Below are 19,949 nucleotides of genomic sequence, written 5' to 3'. Positions count from 1 at the left end.
TTTTTTTTCGAGATGGAGTTTGACTGTTGTTACCCAGGTTGGAGTGCAGTGGCGCGATCTTGGCTCACCGCAACCTCTGCCTCCTGGGTTCAGGCAATTCTTCTGCCTCAGCCTCCCAAGTAGCTGGGACTACAGGCGCGTGCCACCATGCCCAGCTAATTTTTGTATTTTTAGTAGAGACGGGGTTTCACCTTGTTGATCAGGATGGTCTCGATCTCTTGACCTTGTGATCCACCCGCCTCGGCCTCCCAAAGTGCTGGGATTATAGGCGTGAGCCACTGCACCCGGCCTTTTTAATATTTTTCTTGTTATCCTCATTTTTCTGGTTTTCAGTAGTTGTCTCTGTTCCTATTCACTCATGTTTTATTCAATTTGTTTTAAATTTTTAAAATTAATTTGTATATTTTTATTTTTTAATGGTTGCTTTCTGAAAAATTTATAATTTTTTTTTTTTTTTTTTTTTTGAGAAGGAGTTTTGCTCTTGTTACCCAGGCTGGAGTGCAATGGCACGATCTCGGCTCACCGCAATCTCTGCCTCCTGGGTTCAGGCAATTCTCCTGCCATAGCCTCCTGAGTACCTGGGATTACAGGCATGTGCCCCCATGCCCAGCTAATTTTTTGTATTAGTAGAGACGGGGTTTCACCATGTTGACCAGGATGGTCTCGATCTCTTGACCTCGTGATCCACCCGCCTCGGCCTCCCAAAGTGCTGGGATTACAGGCTTGAGCCACAGCGCCCGGCCAAATTTATAATTTCTAATGGGCTGTATTGACCTAATATTTTGTATACATTGTAATCTTTAATTGATATTTGGTAAAAACAAGCTCTCTGTCACCATCTTTATAATGTAGCTTTGTCTTGGCATAGTCTGAAGCCATTTGTCTTGACTAGTGATTCTGAGAGTCTTTCAAACATGTTCTTAGGATGTGTCTTCTCTAAGATTTTCTAGGTTTTTTTTTTTTTTTTAGTTAAAAGAGTTTGTTTATGTTTCTTCTGAATAGTCAGTAATCACTTGCTACAACTGCTTTCTACTGCAGTCTCTTCACTGCTGTAACATTTACCTTTGACTTCAGCAGACTCAAAATGTCATTCCAAAGTATACCACCATTTCTTTCAGCCCTTTATGTCATGGGAGACAGAAACCAATGTCTGCAAAGGGACATAGAACCCAGAAATAAAGATGTATATATTATTTTTCTTGTCTTTTAAAAATGAAACCAGGAGTTGTCAATTTACTTCTAAAGGCACTATGTTATATTGGGGAACAGAAGAGCTTTGTTGAGTAAATAAAACAGACTTGTCTTTTTCTTCTATGTGGCTCTTCACATTGTGCTCCCCTGGGGCCCTGTACACAATGAACTTATTTATAAATTTTCCACAAATGTATTTTGGTCAGTATGTTTTAGTTATATGTCTGTGAAGAAATTGGAGCCTGTGGCATTTTGCTATGCAATCTTGCTTATGTAGTTTGTATAATTTTATAGATTAGATTTGTAAAGTATATTCATCTGCGTCTAGCAAGTGGAGTAATTTCTTATTTTTATTTCTTTCAGTTATGTGTTTTCATTTTGCCCAAGACCTTTGTCCAGAGCAGAACATAAAAGATTCTTTCCAAAATGTGACACCGAGAAGATATGGAAAATGTGGGCATGAGAATTTACAGTTAAAAAAAGGCCGTAAAAGTGTGGATGAGTGTATGGAGCACAAAGGAGGTTATAACAGAGTTAACCAGTGTTTGACAGCTACCCCAAGCAAAATACTCCAGTGTAATAAATATGTGAAAGTCTTTCATAAATTTTCAAATTCAAATAGACATAAGGAAAGACATACAGGAAATAAACATTTCAAATGTAAAGAATGTGGCAAATCATTTTGCATGCTTTCACAATTAACTCAGCATAGAAGAATTCATACTAGAGTGAATTCTTACAAATGTGAAGAGTATGGAAAAGCCTTTAACCAATCCTCACAGCTTACTAGACATAAGATAATTCATACTGAAGAGAAACCCAACAAATGTGAAGAATATGGCAAAGCCTTTAAACTGGACTCACACCTTTCTATACATAAAAGAAATCATACTGGAGAGAAACCTTACAAATGTGAAGAATGTGGCAAAGTCTTTAGTCAGTCCTCACACCTTACTACACAAAAGATACTTCCTAGTGGAGAGAACCTGTACAAATGTGAAGAATGTGGAAAAACTTTTAATCTATTCTCAAACCTTACTAACCATAAGAGAATTCATGCTGGAAAGAAACCCTACAAATGTAAAGAATGTGGCAGAGCTTTTAATATATCCTCAAACCTTAATAAACAGGAGAAAATTTACACTGGAGAGAAACTCTACAAATGTGAAGAATGTGGCAAAACTTTTAACCGATCTTCAAACCTTACTAAACATAAGAAAATTCATACTGCAGAGAAATCCTACAAATGTGAAGAATGTGGCAAAGCCTTTAACCAGTCCTCAACTCTTATTATTCATAAGATAATTCATACTGGAGAGAAACCCTACAAATGTAAACAATGTGGCAAAGCTTTTAACCAATCTTCAAACCTTACTAAACATAAAAAAATTCATACTCCAGAGAAATCCTACAAATGTGAAAAATGTGGCAAAGCTTTTAACCAACCCTCAAACCTAATTAACCATAAGAAAATTTATACTGGAGAGAAACCATACAAATGTGAAGAATGTGGAAAAGCTTTTAACCGATCCTCAACCCTTACTAGACATAAGAAAATTCATACTGGAGAGAAACCATACAAATGTGAAGAATGTGGCAGAGCTTTTAGCCAGTCTTCAAACCTTGCTGAACATAAGAAAATTCATACGGGAGAGAAGCCCTACAAATGTGAAGAATGTGGCAAGGCCTTTAACCGATTCTCAACCCTTACTAAACATAAGAGAATTCATACTGGAGAAAAACCCTATAAATGTGAAGAATGTGGAAAAGCTTTTAATCAGTCCTATCAACTTAGTAGACATAAGATAATTCATACTAAAGAGAAACTCAAAGAATGTGAAGAATTTGGCAAGGCCTTTAAACAGTCCTCACACCTTACTCTACATAAAATTATTCGTACTGGAGAGAAACCCTACAAATGTGAGGAATATGGCAAAGTCTTTAACCAGTCCGCACATCTTACTACACAAAAGATAATTCATACTGGAGAGAAACTCTACAGATTGGAAGAACATGGAAAAGCTTTTAGCCTGTTCTCAAACATTACTAACCATAAGAGAATTTATACTGGAGAGAAACCCCACAAGTGTGAGGAATGTGGAAAGTCTTATAACCGATTCTCAAACCTTACTATACATAAGAGAATTCATACTGGAGAGAAACCTTACCAATGTGCAGAATGTGGGAAAGCCTTTAACTGCTCCTCGACTCTTAATAGACATAAGATAATTCATACTGGAGAGAAACCTTACAAATGTAAAGAATGTGGCAAAGCTTTTAACCTGTCCTCAACCCTTACTGCACATAAGAAAATTCATACCGGAGAAAAACCTTATAAATGTGAAGAATGTGGCAAAGCTTTTAACCAATCCTCAAACCTTACTACACATAAGAAAATTCATACTTCAGAGAAACCCTACAAATGTGAAGAATGTGGCAAATCCTTTAACCAGTTCTTATCTCTTACAATACATAAGATAATCCATACTGGAGAGAAACCCTACAAATGTGGAGATTATGGCAAAGCTTTCAACCTATCCTCAAACCTTACTACACATAAGGAAATTCATACCGGAGAGAAGCCTTACAAATGTGAAGAATGTGACAGAACTTTTAATTCATGCTAAAAACTTACTACACATAAGAAAATTCATACTGGAGAGAAACTCTACAAGTATGAATAATGTGGTAAAGACTTTAACCAGTCTTCTTTTCTACACAGAAGATCTTTTATACTGGTGAGAAACCCCACAAATGTAAAGAATGTGGCAAAGCTTTTAACTTACCTTCAAACCTTACTGAACGTGAGAAAATTCATACTAGAGAGAATCCTACAAATGTGAAAACTATGGCAAAACCTTGAACTGGTCCTCAACTTTTACTAAACATAAGGTAATTTATGCTGGAGAGAAGCCATACAAATGAGAAGAATGTGGCATTGCCTTTAATCAGTCCTCACACCTTTCTACACAAGATAATTTATACTGGAGAGAAACTACAATTGTGAAGAATGCAGCAAAGCTTTTAACGAATCCCCATACCTTACTAACCATACATACTGGAGAGAAACGCTGCAATTGTGAAGAATGTGGCAAAGCTTTTAACCTATCCTCAACCCTTACTGCAGATAAGAAAATTCATATTGGAGAGAAACGCTACAAATGTGAAGTCTGTGGCAGAGCCTTTAACCGATTCTCAACACTACATATAAGAGTATTTATATTGGAGAGAAACCCTACAAATGTAAAAAATGTGGCAATGCCTTTAACTGGTCCTCACACCTTGCTACACATAAGACAATTTATACTTGAGAGAAACTCTGAAAATACGAATAATGTGGCAACATTTAACCAATCCTCAAACCTCAATAAACATAAGATAATACTGAAAACTTCAAATACCTGAAAGATGTGACGATAATTTTGACAACACCTCAAACTTTCTAACATAAATCATACTGTTGAAAAAAATCCTAGAAATGTGAAAAATTTCACAAAGTCTTTAAATTATTGTCACACTTGATTGTACGTAAGATAATCCATACTGAAGAAAACCAGAAGTGTAAAGAATGTGGCAGCATTTCTAATAAATGCTCCGTATTGCACAGGAAAGCATTTATACTTCAGAAAGATTGTACATATGTAAGGAATGTGGAAAAGCCATTAATACCTGCTCACATCGGCTGGATGCGGTGGCTCATGCCTGTAATCCCAGCACTGTTGGTGGTCAAGGTGGGCAGATCAGGAGGTCTAGAGATTGAGACCATCCTGGCCAACATGGTGAAACCCCATCTCTACTACAAAAAAAAATTAGCTGGGTGTGGTGGTGCACGCCTGTAGTCCCAGCTACTCAGGAGGCAGAGGCAGGAGAATTGCTTGAACCCAGGAAATGGAGGTTGCAGTGAGCCGAGGTCGTGCCACTGCACTTTAGCCTGGGCGACAGAGTGAGACTCCATCTCAAAGAAATATCTGCTCACATCTTACTCAACATTAGAGAGTTAGTACTTAATGCAGTTTTTGTCGAGATCTTTCAGAAAATATACGCCTTTAAAGTGAAGAAGAGGAGCTAGGTGTCCTGGTGTGGCACACATGTAATGCCAGCACTTTGGGAGGCGAAGGTGGGTGGATCAGGTCAGGACCTCAAATTCCTGAGTTTGAGACTTGCCTGGCCAACATAGTGAAATTGTGTCTCTACTAAAAATACAAAAATTAGCTGGGTGTGGTGGCAGGCCCCTGTAATCCCAGCCACTTGGGAGGCTGAGGTAGGAGAATTGCTCAAACCTGGGAGACGAAGGTTGCAGTAAGCCGGAGTCACACCACTGCACTCCAGCCAGGGCTACAAGAGCAAAAAACCATCTCAAAAAGTACAAAGTATTCATTTTGAGGACAAACATTACAAATACGAATAGGGTTGTAGTACCTTTACTTGTATCACAAATATGTTGTACTATTTTGTACTAGAGGAAAACCCTGAAGCAGTTGCTCAAACTTTGTTCAACACCAGAAAATTTATATTGGAGGAAAAACTCTCCAAATGTAATGCATTTGGAAAAACATTTTTAAAAAAACTACAGCTTAGAAAATACCAGAGGCCGATGGAGAGGAAGGCAGGAAATCACACTGCCATGTGTGTATCTGTGCAACAATCTTGCATGTTCTTCACATGTACCCCACAACCTAAAATGCAATAAAAAAAAGCCAGAGGCCTCATACTAAAATATATTTTTTGCAAATGCAGTAAATATAAAAATAATTTAATCAAAAATTAAGACCGTAAGTATCAGCGAATTCAGGCTAGGCACGTTGGCTCACGCCTGTAATCCCAACACTTTGGTTGGCCAAGGTGGGTAAATAACCTGAGATCAGGAGTTCGAGACCAGCCTAGCCAACATGGTGAAACCCTACTTCTACTAAAAATACAAAAATTAGCTGGGCGTGGTGGCATGCGCCTGTAATCTCAGCTACTCAGGATGCTGAGGCAGGAGAATCGCTTGAACCCGGGAGGCAGAGGTTGTGGTGAGCCTATGATGACGTTGCATTCCAGTCTAGGTGATAGAGGAAGACTCCCATCTCAAAAACAACAAAAAAGAATTCACAGTAGAAATATCATCTAAGGTACTGACACTTCAGACATTGCACTTAAACAGAATGCCGAGTATAGAAAATGATTTAAAACTAAAGTTGGTAGGCAAATTGTATATAACCTTAAAAGAAGTAGAAAATTTTTTGTAGATTTATAATTACCTTCAAATTATATTTTTTCATGAAAAAATTGAGTTTTTGAAAAGCAAATATGTAATTCAACTCTCAAATTGCTTAAAGCTTTTCATTCCTATTGTGTTCACATGTGAAAGCATGTGATCAATTAATTGTTCCTGCATCAAAGATAAGAAATCATTTCTGTTAGGTGGGCATTATTTATGATACTTTCTATGAAAGAGTAAGGACATTACTGTAAGATGCATGACCTGAGTGGAGAGGCTCTTTGTGTTTAACTTACAGTACTGAGTGATCCATGAGCTAGGCGTTCAGAGTGATATTCTTCTGCATTATAGTAAGAAAAGTTATTTTTAATCTTAGTTAAGTTAATTTGTAGTATATCATTTACCTATTGTATGTAATAAAATGCGTTATGTTTAAAACTTTTTAAATTGTGTGTGAACTTATTTTTAATTAAACTTTTTTTTTTAAACTTGTTAAGACCACTGTGCATCCAATGAAGTGTTTTTATGCCACTGACTTTTATCCATCTCCCCTTACTCAAGGGTTTAGGTAAAAGAGGGTAACTGTATGCTATTTGATAACATAATGGACTAACATTTCTAATAATCATTTTTGCTAGTGGCTTTAAACTGCTAATAAGTTAAAGAGCCTGGGTGCGGTGGCTCACGCCTGTAATCCCAGCATTTTGGGAGGCCGAGGCAGGCAGATCACAAGGTCAGGAAATCAAGATCATCCTGGCTAACACGGTGAAACCCCATCTTTACTAAAAATACAAAAAGTTACCTGCGCATGGTGGCATACACCTGTAGTCCCAGTTACTCCGGAGGCTGAGGCAAGAGAATCTCTTAAACCTGGGAGGCAGAGGTTGCAGTGAGCTGAGATCACGCCCCTTCGCTCCATCCTGGGTGACAGAGCAAGACTCCATCTCAAAAAAAAAAAATTGTTTCCATAGGTTAGATTTTTTGTTCTGTTTTTTACTTAAACGTATTTCTCTTGATTTTTGTGGATACAAAAATGATGGCATGTATGGCATTTGATACAGGCATATGATTTTATGTATTAATCACATCAGGGCAAAAAGAAGTATCCATCAACTCCAGCATTTCTCCTTTGTATTACAAACCAATTCTTCACTTTTAGATACTTCACAATGTACAATCTTTATTGACTACAGGGTCATTTTTATGGTTATAATAAAAATTATATACAAGTATACATAAATCATGAGAAAATTCTGAGTTCTAAATAAACATTTTAAAAACGTTATCTATTTTTGGCCAGGCAAGGTGGCTCAAGCCTGGCCCAAACCTGGGACATGGAGATTGCAGTGAGCCAAGATGACACCATTGCATTGCAGCCTGGGCAACAGAGTGGGAGTCCGTCTCAAAAAATATATTTATAAATTTATATTTGTAAGTTATATAATAAATTTGTTATATCTATATTTATACATTTATAAGTGCTTTTATTTATTTGAGCCAATTAGAGCTCATTTATTTATTTAGAAACGGAGTTTTGCTCTTGTTACCCAGGCTGGAGTGCAATGGCACAATCTCAGCTTACTGCAACCTCCGCCTCCTGGGTTCAAGCAATTCTTCCGCCTCAGCCTCCCGAGTAGCTGGGACTACAGGCGTGCACCACCATGCCCCTCTAATTTTTTTTTTTTTTTTTGAGGCAGAGTTTCGCTCTTGTTACCCGGAGTGCAGTGGTGCAATCTTGGCTCACGCAACCTCCGCCTCCTGGGTTCAGGCAATTCTCCTGCCTCAGCCTCCTGAGTAGCTGGGATTACAGGCACGTGCCACCATGCCCAGCTAATTTTTGTATTTTTAGTAGAGATGGGGTTTCACCATGTTGACCAGGATGGTCTTGATCTCTTGACCTCGTGATCCACCCGCCTCAGCCTCCCAAAGTGCTGGGATTATAGGCGTGAGCCACCGTGCCCGGCCTAGTTAGAGCTCTTTTATGTATTTTCAGTAGTGAAATATGGTGTACACAAGACATAAATATGTAGATGTATTAGCCATGCCAATAGAAGTACATTTCATAGATTAATAAGACCTTTTTCCTATCTTAGACTTGCAAACTCTTTTTTTTTTTTTTTTTTTTTTGACTTGCAAACTCTTGATGGCCTGGTTTATTACTCTGGCAGTTGTCAGCTACATAGCCCTAAATTTGCATATGGAAGGAAACGACTCTTAGGTGAAAATCAAAGGGCAAGATTTACATCTCAAAGTACACAGAAAGTCTGGTGGTGCTAGAAGGAGATTAAAGATGGATGCTAGATCAAACAAAAATTACATAGTAGAACACACTGAATCCTGGGTGTTCAAAAAGGGAGAATTATGAGACTAGACTATGTGATGCTTTTACAGTGCACTTAAAATTTTTTTTCAAAGGCCAGGTGCGGTGGCTCATGCCTGTAACAGCCAGGTGTGTTCGTGTGTGCCTAAAATCCCAGCTACTCAGGAGGCTGAGGCAGGAGAATCGCTTGAGCCCAGGAGGCAAAGGTTGCAGTGAACCGAAATCGTGGTATTGCACCCCAGCCTGGGCAACAAGAAAGAAACTCTGTCTAAAAAAAAAAAATCCCAGAGTAGCTTCGGTGGTAATAGCTATTAATGAAGAAAACAGAATTCAGTCAATCTGAGAAGAGAAAATTTTTGTCACAAAGGCAAGGTCTTAGGAGATAAACACAAAAACATGAATGCCTTTTAAATACAAACATGTACACACACATACACACATGTTGGATGTCAGCTTTTAATGAAGCTGACTTTGAGCCGCTGAGCTCCTAAAAAAATATTTTTTTTCTTCCCAGAGGCCTCTCCGCAGGAATGGACCCAATACCTCCCATTTTCAAGTTTACATGATATCAAAAGGAATAAGACAGATACACAAACAGTGGGAACAAATTTTGGACAACACAAGGGGGAGTGCACTCAGGCAAAACAGACTCAAAACCAACTCAAAGCCTGAGCTCAACCAAAATGCAAAGTGGGTACATTGGCGAGCCCTATTGTTTCCCTTGGCGGTACCTGACAAATGGTTTAACAAGCCCAGATAAGAAAACAATAGGACAGGCAAGGCACAGTGGCTCATACCTGTAATCCTAGCACTTTGGGAGGCTGAGATGGGTGGATCACGAGGTCAGGACTTTGAGACCAGCCTGGCCTACATAGTGAAACCCTGTCTCCACTAAAAATACAAAAATTAGCTGAGTGTGGTGGCACACACCTATGGTCCCAGCTACTCTGGGAGGCTGAGGCAGGAGACTCGCTTGAACAATGGAAGTGGAGGTTGCAGCGAGCCAGGACTGTGCCATTGCACTCCAGCATGGGTGACAGAGTGAGACTCTGTCCCCTGCAAAAAAAGAAAACAATAGGCTCTTGGCATACAATCAGGTTATCTCACCCTTTGAGCACATCTGCTCCTGATCTCCGCACTTCCCCAGTACTGAAAGAGATGTGCAAATTTGCACACGGGACAGCCTTTGAGAGGGTCCTTGGGAAAATCTTACTGGCAGCTACTGAAATTCTCCCAAAGACGGTCTCATCACAAGCCGCTGGCCACTGAAGGCAGCACCATCCTGGTTTTTCCTGGTAGTTTTGCCAAATTTTGTTCCTAGACTGAACTGAGGATTGGGCTGCTATTTCTCATGATTCAATGATGAGCTACAGATGAAATGGGGATGAAGAGACTTTTTATTTCTGCAACTGGTTACAGGAAGGCCTGGAAATGATCAGTAGAAAAACTCAAGATGACAAAGTTTTCCAGAGCTTATGTACCTTCTAAGCTATATGTCTATGTGGAAGTGTGCATTGATCTAAAGACATAAGTGATTTACTTCTTTTAATCTATAACTAAGGTCTAAATCCTGAACGCCTTCCTCTGGAACCTCACTAAACTTACTTAATCTAAATGGGTCCAGGTACGGGGGTGATTACCCTTATCATGTCTCCTGCTAAATCATGGGATTTTGTGGAGTTGTTTGTGGAGCGCTGGGGAGTTTCTTCAGATGCACAAAAAAACTTGTTTAGTCCTAAATGGGTTCTATTAAGAATTCCCTAGTTATTTTATCATGCTTTAAGGCACAAGAAAGCCCTAGGCAGAACTCTTGGTGGGCTTTTGCTACATTCCAGCCTTTGTATAAGGGCACTGGCTTTTAATATTTAAGGCAACCACTCAGTCAGTACTGAAACAGTTGCTATGGAAGCCTGCGTTAGTGAATTGGTGAGATCTGGTCTGCCGCGTTGGGATTACAGGCACGAGCCACCACACCCAGCTGAATGCAATTTTTACTGCAACGTCTTCTCCCAACAATAACAATCACTAAGGCCAGAACACCTAGCACAGTGCTCTGCAATATTGTGCACTTAGTATGTATGGAACTGATTTGAATTAGGAGTGAAATAAGTAACAGCTGTCAGTTCTGCGAAGGCTACAAAGCAGGCAATACAAGTAAGACTGAAACACCACAACTCAGCAGCAAACACTATTTTTTTTTTTTTTTTGAGACAGAGTCTAGCTCTGTTGCCAGGTTGGAGTGCAGTGGCACGATCTCGGCTCACTGCAACCTCGGCCTCCTGGGTTCAAGCAATTCTCCTGCCTCAGCCTCCTGAGTGGCTGGGACTACAGGTGCGCACCACCATGCCCAGCTAATTTTTGTATTTTTTTAGTAGAGTCGGGGTTTCACCATTTTGGCCAGGATGGTCTCGACCTCTTGACTTCATAATCCGCCTGCCTTGGCCTCCCAAAGTGCTTGGATTACAGGCGTGAGCCACTGCGCCGGGCCAGCAAGCACTTTTACATTTATTTAAGACACATTTTCAACTAGTTCACCAAATGATGTTAGTTTAAAGCAGATATTTGAGGGTTTGGCTGAATAGGGCAATCACCTGGAGAGCTTTATATCACATTATTGCCTGGGTCTCACTCCAAGGATTTTGATTAATTGTTCCATTCCAAATTGGGTTTGGGGATGTTAACCCCACTTCAGTTTATCCTAATATACAGCCATGGGTGAAAAGCATTGACTCAGGGTGAGGAATGCTGTTTTTGTGTGACTTTTATGTGTGCTTCAGGGCTTTGCCCTATAGCTACTCCTAAATTTGTGGTACTATAAAAGATCTTTGCCTTTTAAGGCATTCACAGCTGTTAGGCAAAATTGCAGCAAAAGAAAATAGTCAGCAGCTCTATCAGGCACAGTAATTTGATGTAGTTTGTTTAGGAAGTCATACACAGTCTGCAAATACCAAAGAGAGATACAAAGAGTTTTCAAATATACGGAGTGCATTATAGGTGTTTTCAAATTTCTCCTGTGATGAGAAATAAAAAATATAAGTTTAGGCCTTAATTTTCTAAACTCAGTGCTCAGCTATTTCCTCAAGTTATTTCCAGTATTCCCCAGAGGCTTCAATAGTGTTCTCTGGAGATAATGAATTTATTTCAATGCCTAAAGAGTACTAGATAAATGGGATGAGAATATATATATATATGTAGCTTCTATTTCGGAAGTGTCTCTCTCCAGAACCTCGGTGGACTACAAAACCTGGCTGAGTAGTGTGGTCTATTGAGTTTCATGAGCTTTGGACTCAGGCAGAGTTAATTCCGAGTCCCAGCCCAGCTGCTTAGTAGCTGTGAGACAGTTATATAAACCTTACCTGCAAGAAAAGGCATAATAACGTTGATTGAAAATACAGCAATTCTTTGTATTCATTCTTATAGTCATGCTCTTAGAAGCAGAATCTGCTTTTTCAGACCTTGGCTCTTTCTGGTCTTACTTGCACAGGCCAAAACTGTGACTATAAGAGTGTGCCAGTTTTGGTTCTAGGCTCAAAGGGTCTTAAAATCTTCCAAAATGGGTCTTGAAAGCCCATTTTAGCCTGCTGAAAAATAAAATATCATGGGGAGAAAAACCAAAGTGCCCCAGTTGACAGATCACTCTCAGAAGCAGAGCCACCCAATCTGCCATCAGCTGACCATTCATGGCTGAAGAAGCCCAGCTGAGCACAGTCTAAATTTCTTTCTTTTTTTTTTGAGATGGAGTTTTGCTGTTGTTACCCAGACTGGAGTGCAATGGCGCAATCTCAGCTCACCGCAACCTCTGCCTCCTGGGTTCAAGCAATTCTCCTGCCTCAGCCTCCCGAGTAGCTGGGACTACAGGTGCGCACCACCATGCCTAGCTAATTTTTGTATTTTTAGTAGAGACGGGGTTTCACCTTGTTGACCAGGATGGTCTCAATCTCTTGACCTCATGATCCACTCGCCTCGGCCTCCCAAAGTGCTGGCATTATAGGCATGAGCCACCGTGCCTGGCCACACAGTCTAAATTTCTAACCAGCTCAATAATGAGCCAGTAAGTTTTGGGATAGTTTATTATGCAGTTATAGCTTACTAACAAATACATTTATTGTAGGCAGGATGCCAGAATTTCAGTGAAGATTAATTACAAATAACCTGCAAATGTTTGGCATCCTGTAAGTATTATTTTTCTTTTTATTTCATTTAAAGTTAGATTTCATTTAGATGTTACTGAGTCATACAGAAGAGCAGGTAGATGTGTGTAGATGCAAGTGATTGGTGCTTAAATTCACACAGTGCCCCACACCACAGGAGAAAAGCACACTGGACAATTAGGTCCAAGGCCAAATAGCAAAGTAAGAAGTTGGCCTTTGTATTAGTCCATTTTCACACTGCTATAAAGAACTACCTGAAACTGGGTAGTTTATTAAGAGAAGAGGTTTAATTGACTCACAGTTTTGCATGGCTGAGGAGGCCTCGGGAATCTTACAGTCATGGCAGAAAGCAAAAGGAAAACAAGGCATGTCTTCACAAGATAGCAGGAAAGAAAGAGGGAAGCAACACACTGATTAAACAACCAGATCTCACGAGAACCCTATCTCAAGAACAGCAAGGAGGAAGTCTGCCCCTATGACTCAATCACCTCCCACCAGGTTTCTCCCCTGACACGTGGGGGTTACAATTCAAGATGAGATTTGGGTGGTGACACAAAGCCATAACAGCCTTTAATCTATTTTCTCCATATCTAAACTTTGGAGGTCAACACGGCAAAGAGTCCTGAAGACATGCGGTTCCCTCCTCCTGGGGCCCTATCATCCATTGTTTACTGTCTGATGTTTGGAAGGAAGGGGAATTCTCACCAAACAGAAACTGGAACACAATGGTCTACATGTGGACACTTCCTGCTAGCAGTGACTGCTCTCTCTAGGGACACTGTCCCACCCATCTTTGGGCCTGAACTGAGAGGTTTATAGGGAGAGGCTCTTCCCTCATTTCCAGGAGAAAGTGGATATTTAGTCCGTTGAGGTCCCTGAGATCAGAGAGTCAGATCCCTCAGAGCTGCTCTTTGATGTGACAGCTACTTAGAGTTTGAGGCTACTGGGTAGCTGAAATGTGGCTGATTTAAAATGAGATGTGCTGCAAATATAAAATACAGAGTGAGTTAAGAAGATTTGGTACCAAAAATTACTTTATTAATAATTACATATTAATCACATATTAAAACAATATTTTGGATATACTGGGTTAAATAATTACAATTTTGCTTGTTTCTTTTTATTATACTTAATGTGGCTACTAAAAAATTTAAAATTCATACATGGCTAACATTTTATTTCTTAGAGGATTGCTTTCATATTAAAATCTCAGGTTGCCTATTCAAAAGACCACAGGCCAGAAATGTTATGAAATATTAAATATAGGACAGGCACAGTGGCTCACACCTTCAATCCCAGCAATTTGTGGGGGGCGGAGGTGGGTGGATCACGAGGTCAGGAGTTCGAGACCAGCCTGGCCAATATGGTGAAACCCCATCTCTACTAAAGATACAAAAATTAGCCAAGCGTGGTGTAGAGTGCTTGTAATCCCAGCTACTAGGGAGGCTGAGGCAGAACAATCGCTTGAACCCCGGAGGTGGAGATTGTAGTGAGCTGACATCGCGCCACTGCACTCCAGCTTGGGTGACAGAGTGAGACTATGTCTCATAAATAAATGTCATATATTTTTTCCATTTGTGAACAACGTATATGAGTGTGTGTATAAAATTTATAATTGGGTCGGGCGTGCGGTGGCTCACGCTTGTAATCCCAACATTTTGGGAGGCAGAGACGGGAAATCACCTAAGATCAGGAGTTCAAGACCAGTGTGACCAACATAAGGAAACCCCGTCTCTACTAAAAATAGAAAAATTAGCCTGGCATGGCGGCAGGCACCTATAATGCCAGCTACCTGAGAGGCTGAGGCAGGAGAATCACTTGAATCAGGGAGGCAGAGGTTGCGGTGAGCTGAGATCGTGCTACTGCACTCCAGCCTGGACGACAGAGAGACTCTGTCTCAATTTTTAAAAAAATTAATAAATGGACATCATAACCTTATACACAAGGTTAGAAAATGACCTCTGGGCAGAGATAGGTCACTCACAGAGAGAAAGCCCTTCCTGAAAATGACTGGAGTCCAGAGCCTGTCATTCTGGACTTATTCAGTGCAGTGTCTGGTCGCAGCTTCTGTCACTCAAGGCCTAAGGGCGTGGCACCTGGAGCCCATCCAATCAGGAGCCCGGGTGGAAACTGTCCAATCAAGCACTCAGCCAGAGAGGAAGGGGCGGCTTCCAGGATTGGGCTGGGCGTATGTCTCTCGCTCCAGCTGCAGTTCATCATTGGGACCTCGCTGCATCCTGCTTCTCTGGCTCCAGGGGTTCTCGTGATTCCGCCACAGCCTCACTCACCATCACTCTGTGACCTGCTGGTATTGGGAGATCCGTAGCTAAGACTCCAGGACACCTGTGAAGCCGAGGAATGTTGAGTGTGCAGGGCAAGGAATCCTGAGGCTGGGGAGGGTCTCCTTGTGTTGCGCTGGAGCGAGCATAGAAAGTCAGCACCAAGACAAAAGTATGCCACATTGCAGGGTCTTTACTGCCGGCGGCCACAGAGGATGCGCGTCTCTCCAACCCGTGGCTCCGAAAGAAGGATGTCTAGACCTTTTATGCCCGTAAACCACCTCGGGGGTGAGGGTGAGGGGTGGGGGTGGGGGTGAGGGGCTTCAGACACTCCGAGGGGCCAATGGATTCTGTAAATCACCTCCTGGGTGGAGATGAGGGTGAGGGGTTCTGGACATTCCGATTATTACTTAGGTGGTTCACAGAAGTCAAGATAAGCGTTAGTTTACACATTGCCTGGGTAGGGTGGAAATCACAGACCTTACTTACTTACTACATGTCACAGGGGCCAAGATGGCATGGGTTTGGACTGCTTGCCTGTCACATTAGGGTTACGGAGAGCAGTTTCAACAGAAAGCCGAGGTATGGTGGAGGTATGCAGTTTTACAGAGATTTTACCATGCCACAATTGGAACCGGCCAGAAATGGCGGTGGAGGGACCCAGTCTGTGAGCCGGAGTCCCCTGCAGCTCAGCCCTTTGTCTCCTCTGGTGCAGGGACCCGAGGCATCCTGTTGCATCCCGCACAGTGGCTTTGGCGCCAGCCTGTAGCTTGCTTTGCGCATCTCTGCAACCTCAGCCCTGCATCTTCCCCAAGCTGTGAAGTGAGGAGAAGGTCATCAGGGTGCACGGTCTGAATGCAGAGACCCCCAAACAGGCTTTGTGTGAGCAACATGGCTGTTTATTCACCTGGGTGCAGGTGGGCTGAGGCCGAAAAGAGCATCAGTGGAGGGCAGTGGGATGGGAGTTGGTTTTGTAGGTTTGGGGTCGGCAGTGGAAAATTACAGAAGTTACAGTTGGTGGTTTCTTGCAAGCTGGGAGGAGGTCGTAGGCTGTGGAGTCATGAAGTTGGCCAAGCTTGGTTACAAAGTCCAATGGCCTTGTTAATTGAGGCCAGAGTAAGAAACAATAGAAGAATGTCTCAGGTTAGGCGCTGCAGGGGCTGATCGTTTCTTCCAGGGACTCATCTAGGGCATACGTGCAGGTCACAGAGATTACCATGCCGTTCGTGGCATGGTCAGACCTTACACAGGAAAAGATGCTGACTCGGTGTGCAGGTTTCCTGCGTGAAAGGAGCTGTGGTTTCTGGGGTATCTAGTCCCTACTTTCAAAATCAAACTGAGGCACTATTAAAATATTAAATGGCTGGGCGTGGTGGCTCATGCCTGTAATTCCAGCACTTTTGGGAGGCTCGGTTGAGTGGATCACCTGACATCGGGAGTTCGAGACCAACCTGGCCATCATGGCAAAACCCCTCTCTACTAAAAATACAAAAAATCGGCCGGGCATGGTTGCTCGCTTGTAATCCCAGCTACTCAGCGGGCTGAGGCAGGAGAATCACTTGAACCCGGGAGGTGGAGGTTGCGGTGACCTGCAGTGAGCCGAGATTGAGACACTGCATTCTAGTCTGAATGACAGAGCGAGACTCAGTATCAAACCAACAAAACATAATGTTAAAGAGTTTATGCCAGCAGACAGTGATTAATGGGAAATTTATGGGAGAACCTCCAGCCATGGTTTGTGATTTTTGGGGCTACCAGAGGGTCTTGAAGAAAAGGCTTTTGTAAGATGTGTGAAGAAGCAAAACCAATCAAGTAATTGATGGGTACAGTTATGTGGTCACATTTTTTTGGAGTGTCCAGGTAAAAATTTTCTTGTTATGCAATCGGATTAATTGGAGATTTATGATTGATTAAGCCTGAATTTTATATCCTAATTTATAAAAAATGCATTTGAGTTAGATTTTTTTAAACATAGAAATCAAGACCACTAGAGCCACTTCAGTCTAATTACCTGCTATTTATTTTAACTTTAATCAGAGCCACTGGTTTTCCCCTGCATTTTTCAAGTGTGTGGCAAGCAGGGTCTAAAATCCCCTACTCTGTTCAGCCAGCCTAACTCACCTTGGAATATCATCTTAAAGTTCGTGTCTCTTTTTAACATTTCCCAAAGCCAACGTCTTTTCTCCAGTTCACAGCATCAACTGTTTTTGTCCTTTATTGTACATTACAGAAACAGCATTTTAATTAACCACTTTTATACACAGCAATGGATAGCACTTTTTAAAATATGTGTATTCTATTTGTAAATGTTTCACATTAAAAGCAGAAAATAATCTCCTTGTACTCCAATGTCAAAAATCTTTCTGCTTTTCTCCTTTTATCTTCCCTAGTCACAAATGCCTTATCAGGATATGTTTTTTTTTTTGTTGTTGTTGTTTTTTTTTTAGACAGACTCTCACTGTCACCCAGGCTGGAGTGCAGTGGCACAATCTTGGCTCATTGCAACCTCTGGCTCCTGAATTCAAGCAATTCTCCTGCCTCAGCCTCCCAAGGAGCTGGGACTACAGGTGTGCACCACCATGCCTGGCTAATTTTTGTATCTTTAGTAGAGATGAGGTTTCCTCATGTTGGCCAGGCTGGTCTTGAACTCCTGACCTCAGGTGATCTGCCCATCTCGATTTTCCAAAGTGTTGGGATTACAGGCTTGAGCCACCGTGACCAGCCAGGACATCTTTAATTGAGGTTTCCCTTTGGAAACTTTATGGGCCAATATGTCCGCAGTCACACTCTGGTCTTTTTCTAGTCTCGAGTTTTAGAACTATCCTGGGATGGTGCAAGGTAAACACAAACCTTTTTGTTTTTTGGAAGGTTTGGTGAATATCAGCCTCTTGGTCATCTCCTTCTAGAGAATACCCTTAAGGATGGGAGTGTAGCTTCTCTGGAGAGCACTGAATACTCGGACTGAGAAGAATACCCTGGCTTACCCTCCCCCCCAAAAAAAGAACCTTTTGGGAGTTTAAGATTTTCTTTCCCCAACCCCAGTTTTAATTTCATGAAGACACATGGCTGGTCAGCCAGTCTGATGCTGGTATTCTGAGAAAAAGACAAATACTTTTTGTCCTCTGGATTCTCATATTTGTGAAGGGAGAAAAACTATTGAAGGACAGAAAAACTGACCCCAGAAACGCAGAGTAAGAACCTGGAAAACAATCAAGCACTTGGAACACACAGTAAGGCCCAGTGCAGTGTCTTCTGGGATGGTGGTCTTTCAGCACTTCAGTGAGTAGGAGCAGGGTGGGGGAATGTCCCAGGTAATAAGGTTGCCTGATTTGACGCTTAAGTCGGATATATGTCTGTTCCAACAAGCACTGCAACTTAGTTTGCCTCCTTGAAACGATCTGTTCACTTATTTCTATCTTGGGTTTTCATTAACTGTAAATTGAATTTTATCAAGAGAGCTCAAAAGGTAGAACAGGTTTGCAAAGGGCATCAAAGAGGTGAATTAAAAAAATATATAAAGGTCATATATTTTATTTGTTAAAAATTCTTATTTACTTTTTTCCTCACAAAAGTGAGTGTAGTTGTTTCTCTGGTCTGTCCTTTTTTGGGGGTGGTTGCAAACAGAATCCCAGGGCTTAGCTTTGAGAATGCTACCAGGGAAAAATAGGAACTATTTCTCCTACTATGGCTATAGAAAATAAATACATTTCCACAAGAACGTATGAAACTCTTTTCTATCTCATGTCATCTGAATAAGTTTAATGCTAATTTTTTTTTTTTTTTTTTTTTGAGAGACAGAGTCTTGCTCTGTCACCAGGCACCAGGCTGGAGTGCAATGGCGCGATCTCGGCTTACTGCAATCTCCCCCTCCCAGGTTCAAGCAATTCTCCTGCCTCAGCCTCCAGAGTAGCTGGGATTACAGGCACACCAGCACGCGTAGCTAATTTTTCTTTTTTTTTTTTTTCTTTTTTTTCTTTTTTTTGAGACCGGGGTCTTGCTCTGTCACCAGACTGGAGTGCAGTGATGCAATCTCGGCTCACTGCAGCCTCCGCCTCCTGGGTTCAAGCGATTCTTCCGCCTCAGCCTGCAGAGTAGCTGTGACCACTGGTGCACACCACCACGCCCAGCTAATTTTTGTATTTTTAGTAGAGACGGGTTTCACCATGTTGGCCAGGATGGTCTGGATCTCTTGACCTCGTGATCCGCCTGCCTCGGCCTCCCAAAGTGCTGGGATTACAGGAGTGAGCCACCGTGCCCGGCCAATGCTAAATTTTTTAAGACGTTACTTGGCAGCTTCTGAAAGTATTTACATATGGTTATTAAATAATTTTTTTTTTTTTTTTTTTTTTGGAGACAGAGTCTCGCTCTGTCGCCCAGGCTGGAGTGCAGTGGCGCGATCTCAGCTCACTGCAGCCTCCGCCTCCGGGGTTCAAGAGATTCTCCGCCTCAGCCTCCTGAATAGCTGGAATTACAGGCGCACCACCACGCTCAGCTAATTTTTGTATTTTTAGTAGAGACGGGGTTTCACCATGTTGGCCAGGATGGTCTGGATCTCTTGACCTCATGATCTGCCCGCCTCGGCCTTCCAAAGTGCTGGGATTACCGGCGTGAACCACTGTGTCGGGCCTGTTAAATAATTTTTTTATAGAAATAAGTGATGTGTTAGCTTTGCGCAGTGGCAGTATCATAGACAATGAGGTTTATCCGAGGTGCGATTATTGCTAATTCAAAACTTTTCCTGATACCCCGCTGTGACGATTTGCAATACAGTCGGCACAGGCAATTTTTGACAGTCTCTACGGAGA

General features: G+C 41.7%; 1 protein-coding gene and 1 non-coding gene across 2 annotated transcripts in view; both read left to right on the top strand.

The window, feature by feature from the left end:
- LOC105714957 (zinc finger protein 107-like) overlaps positions 1–6,841 on the top strand; it is a 40,606-nt gene extending 33,765 nt beyond the window's left edge. The window contains exon 4 of the mRNA XM_012449128.3: positions 1,555–6,841. Within this exon, the coding sequence (XP_012304551.3) occupies positions 1,555–3,818 (2,264 nt within the window). The 3' untranslated portion in view covers positions 3,819–6,841. The remainder of the gene's footprint in view (positions 1–1,554) is intronic.
- A 12,967-nt stretch (positions 6,842–19,808) lies between these two features.
- On the top strand, positions 19,809–19,949 carry LOC135274726 (U4 spliceosomal RNA). The gene has a single exon (XR_010342495.1). It is a non-coding gene; the product is annotated as a U4 spliceosomal RNA (small nuclear RNA).

This window comes from Aotus nancymaae, unplaced genomic scaffold (genome assembly GCF_030222135.1).
Source record: "Aotus nancymaae isolate 86718 unplaced genomic scaffold, 86718_ANA_hifiasm-v0.15.2.pri h1tg000012l, whole genome shotgun sequence".
NCBI lineage: Eukaryota > Metazoa > Chordata > Mammalia > Primates > Aotidae > Aotus > Aotus nancymaae.
Note: the sequence above shows the minus strand (reverse complement) of the source record. Positions and strands in the feature narration are given on the sequence as shown.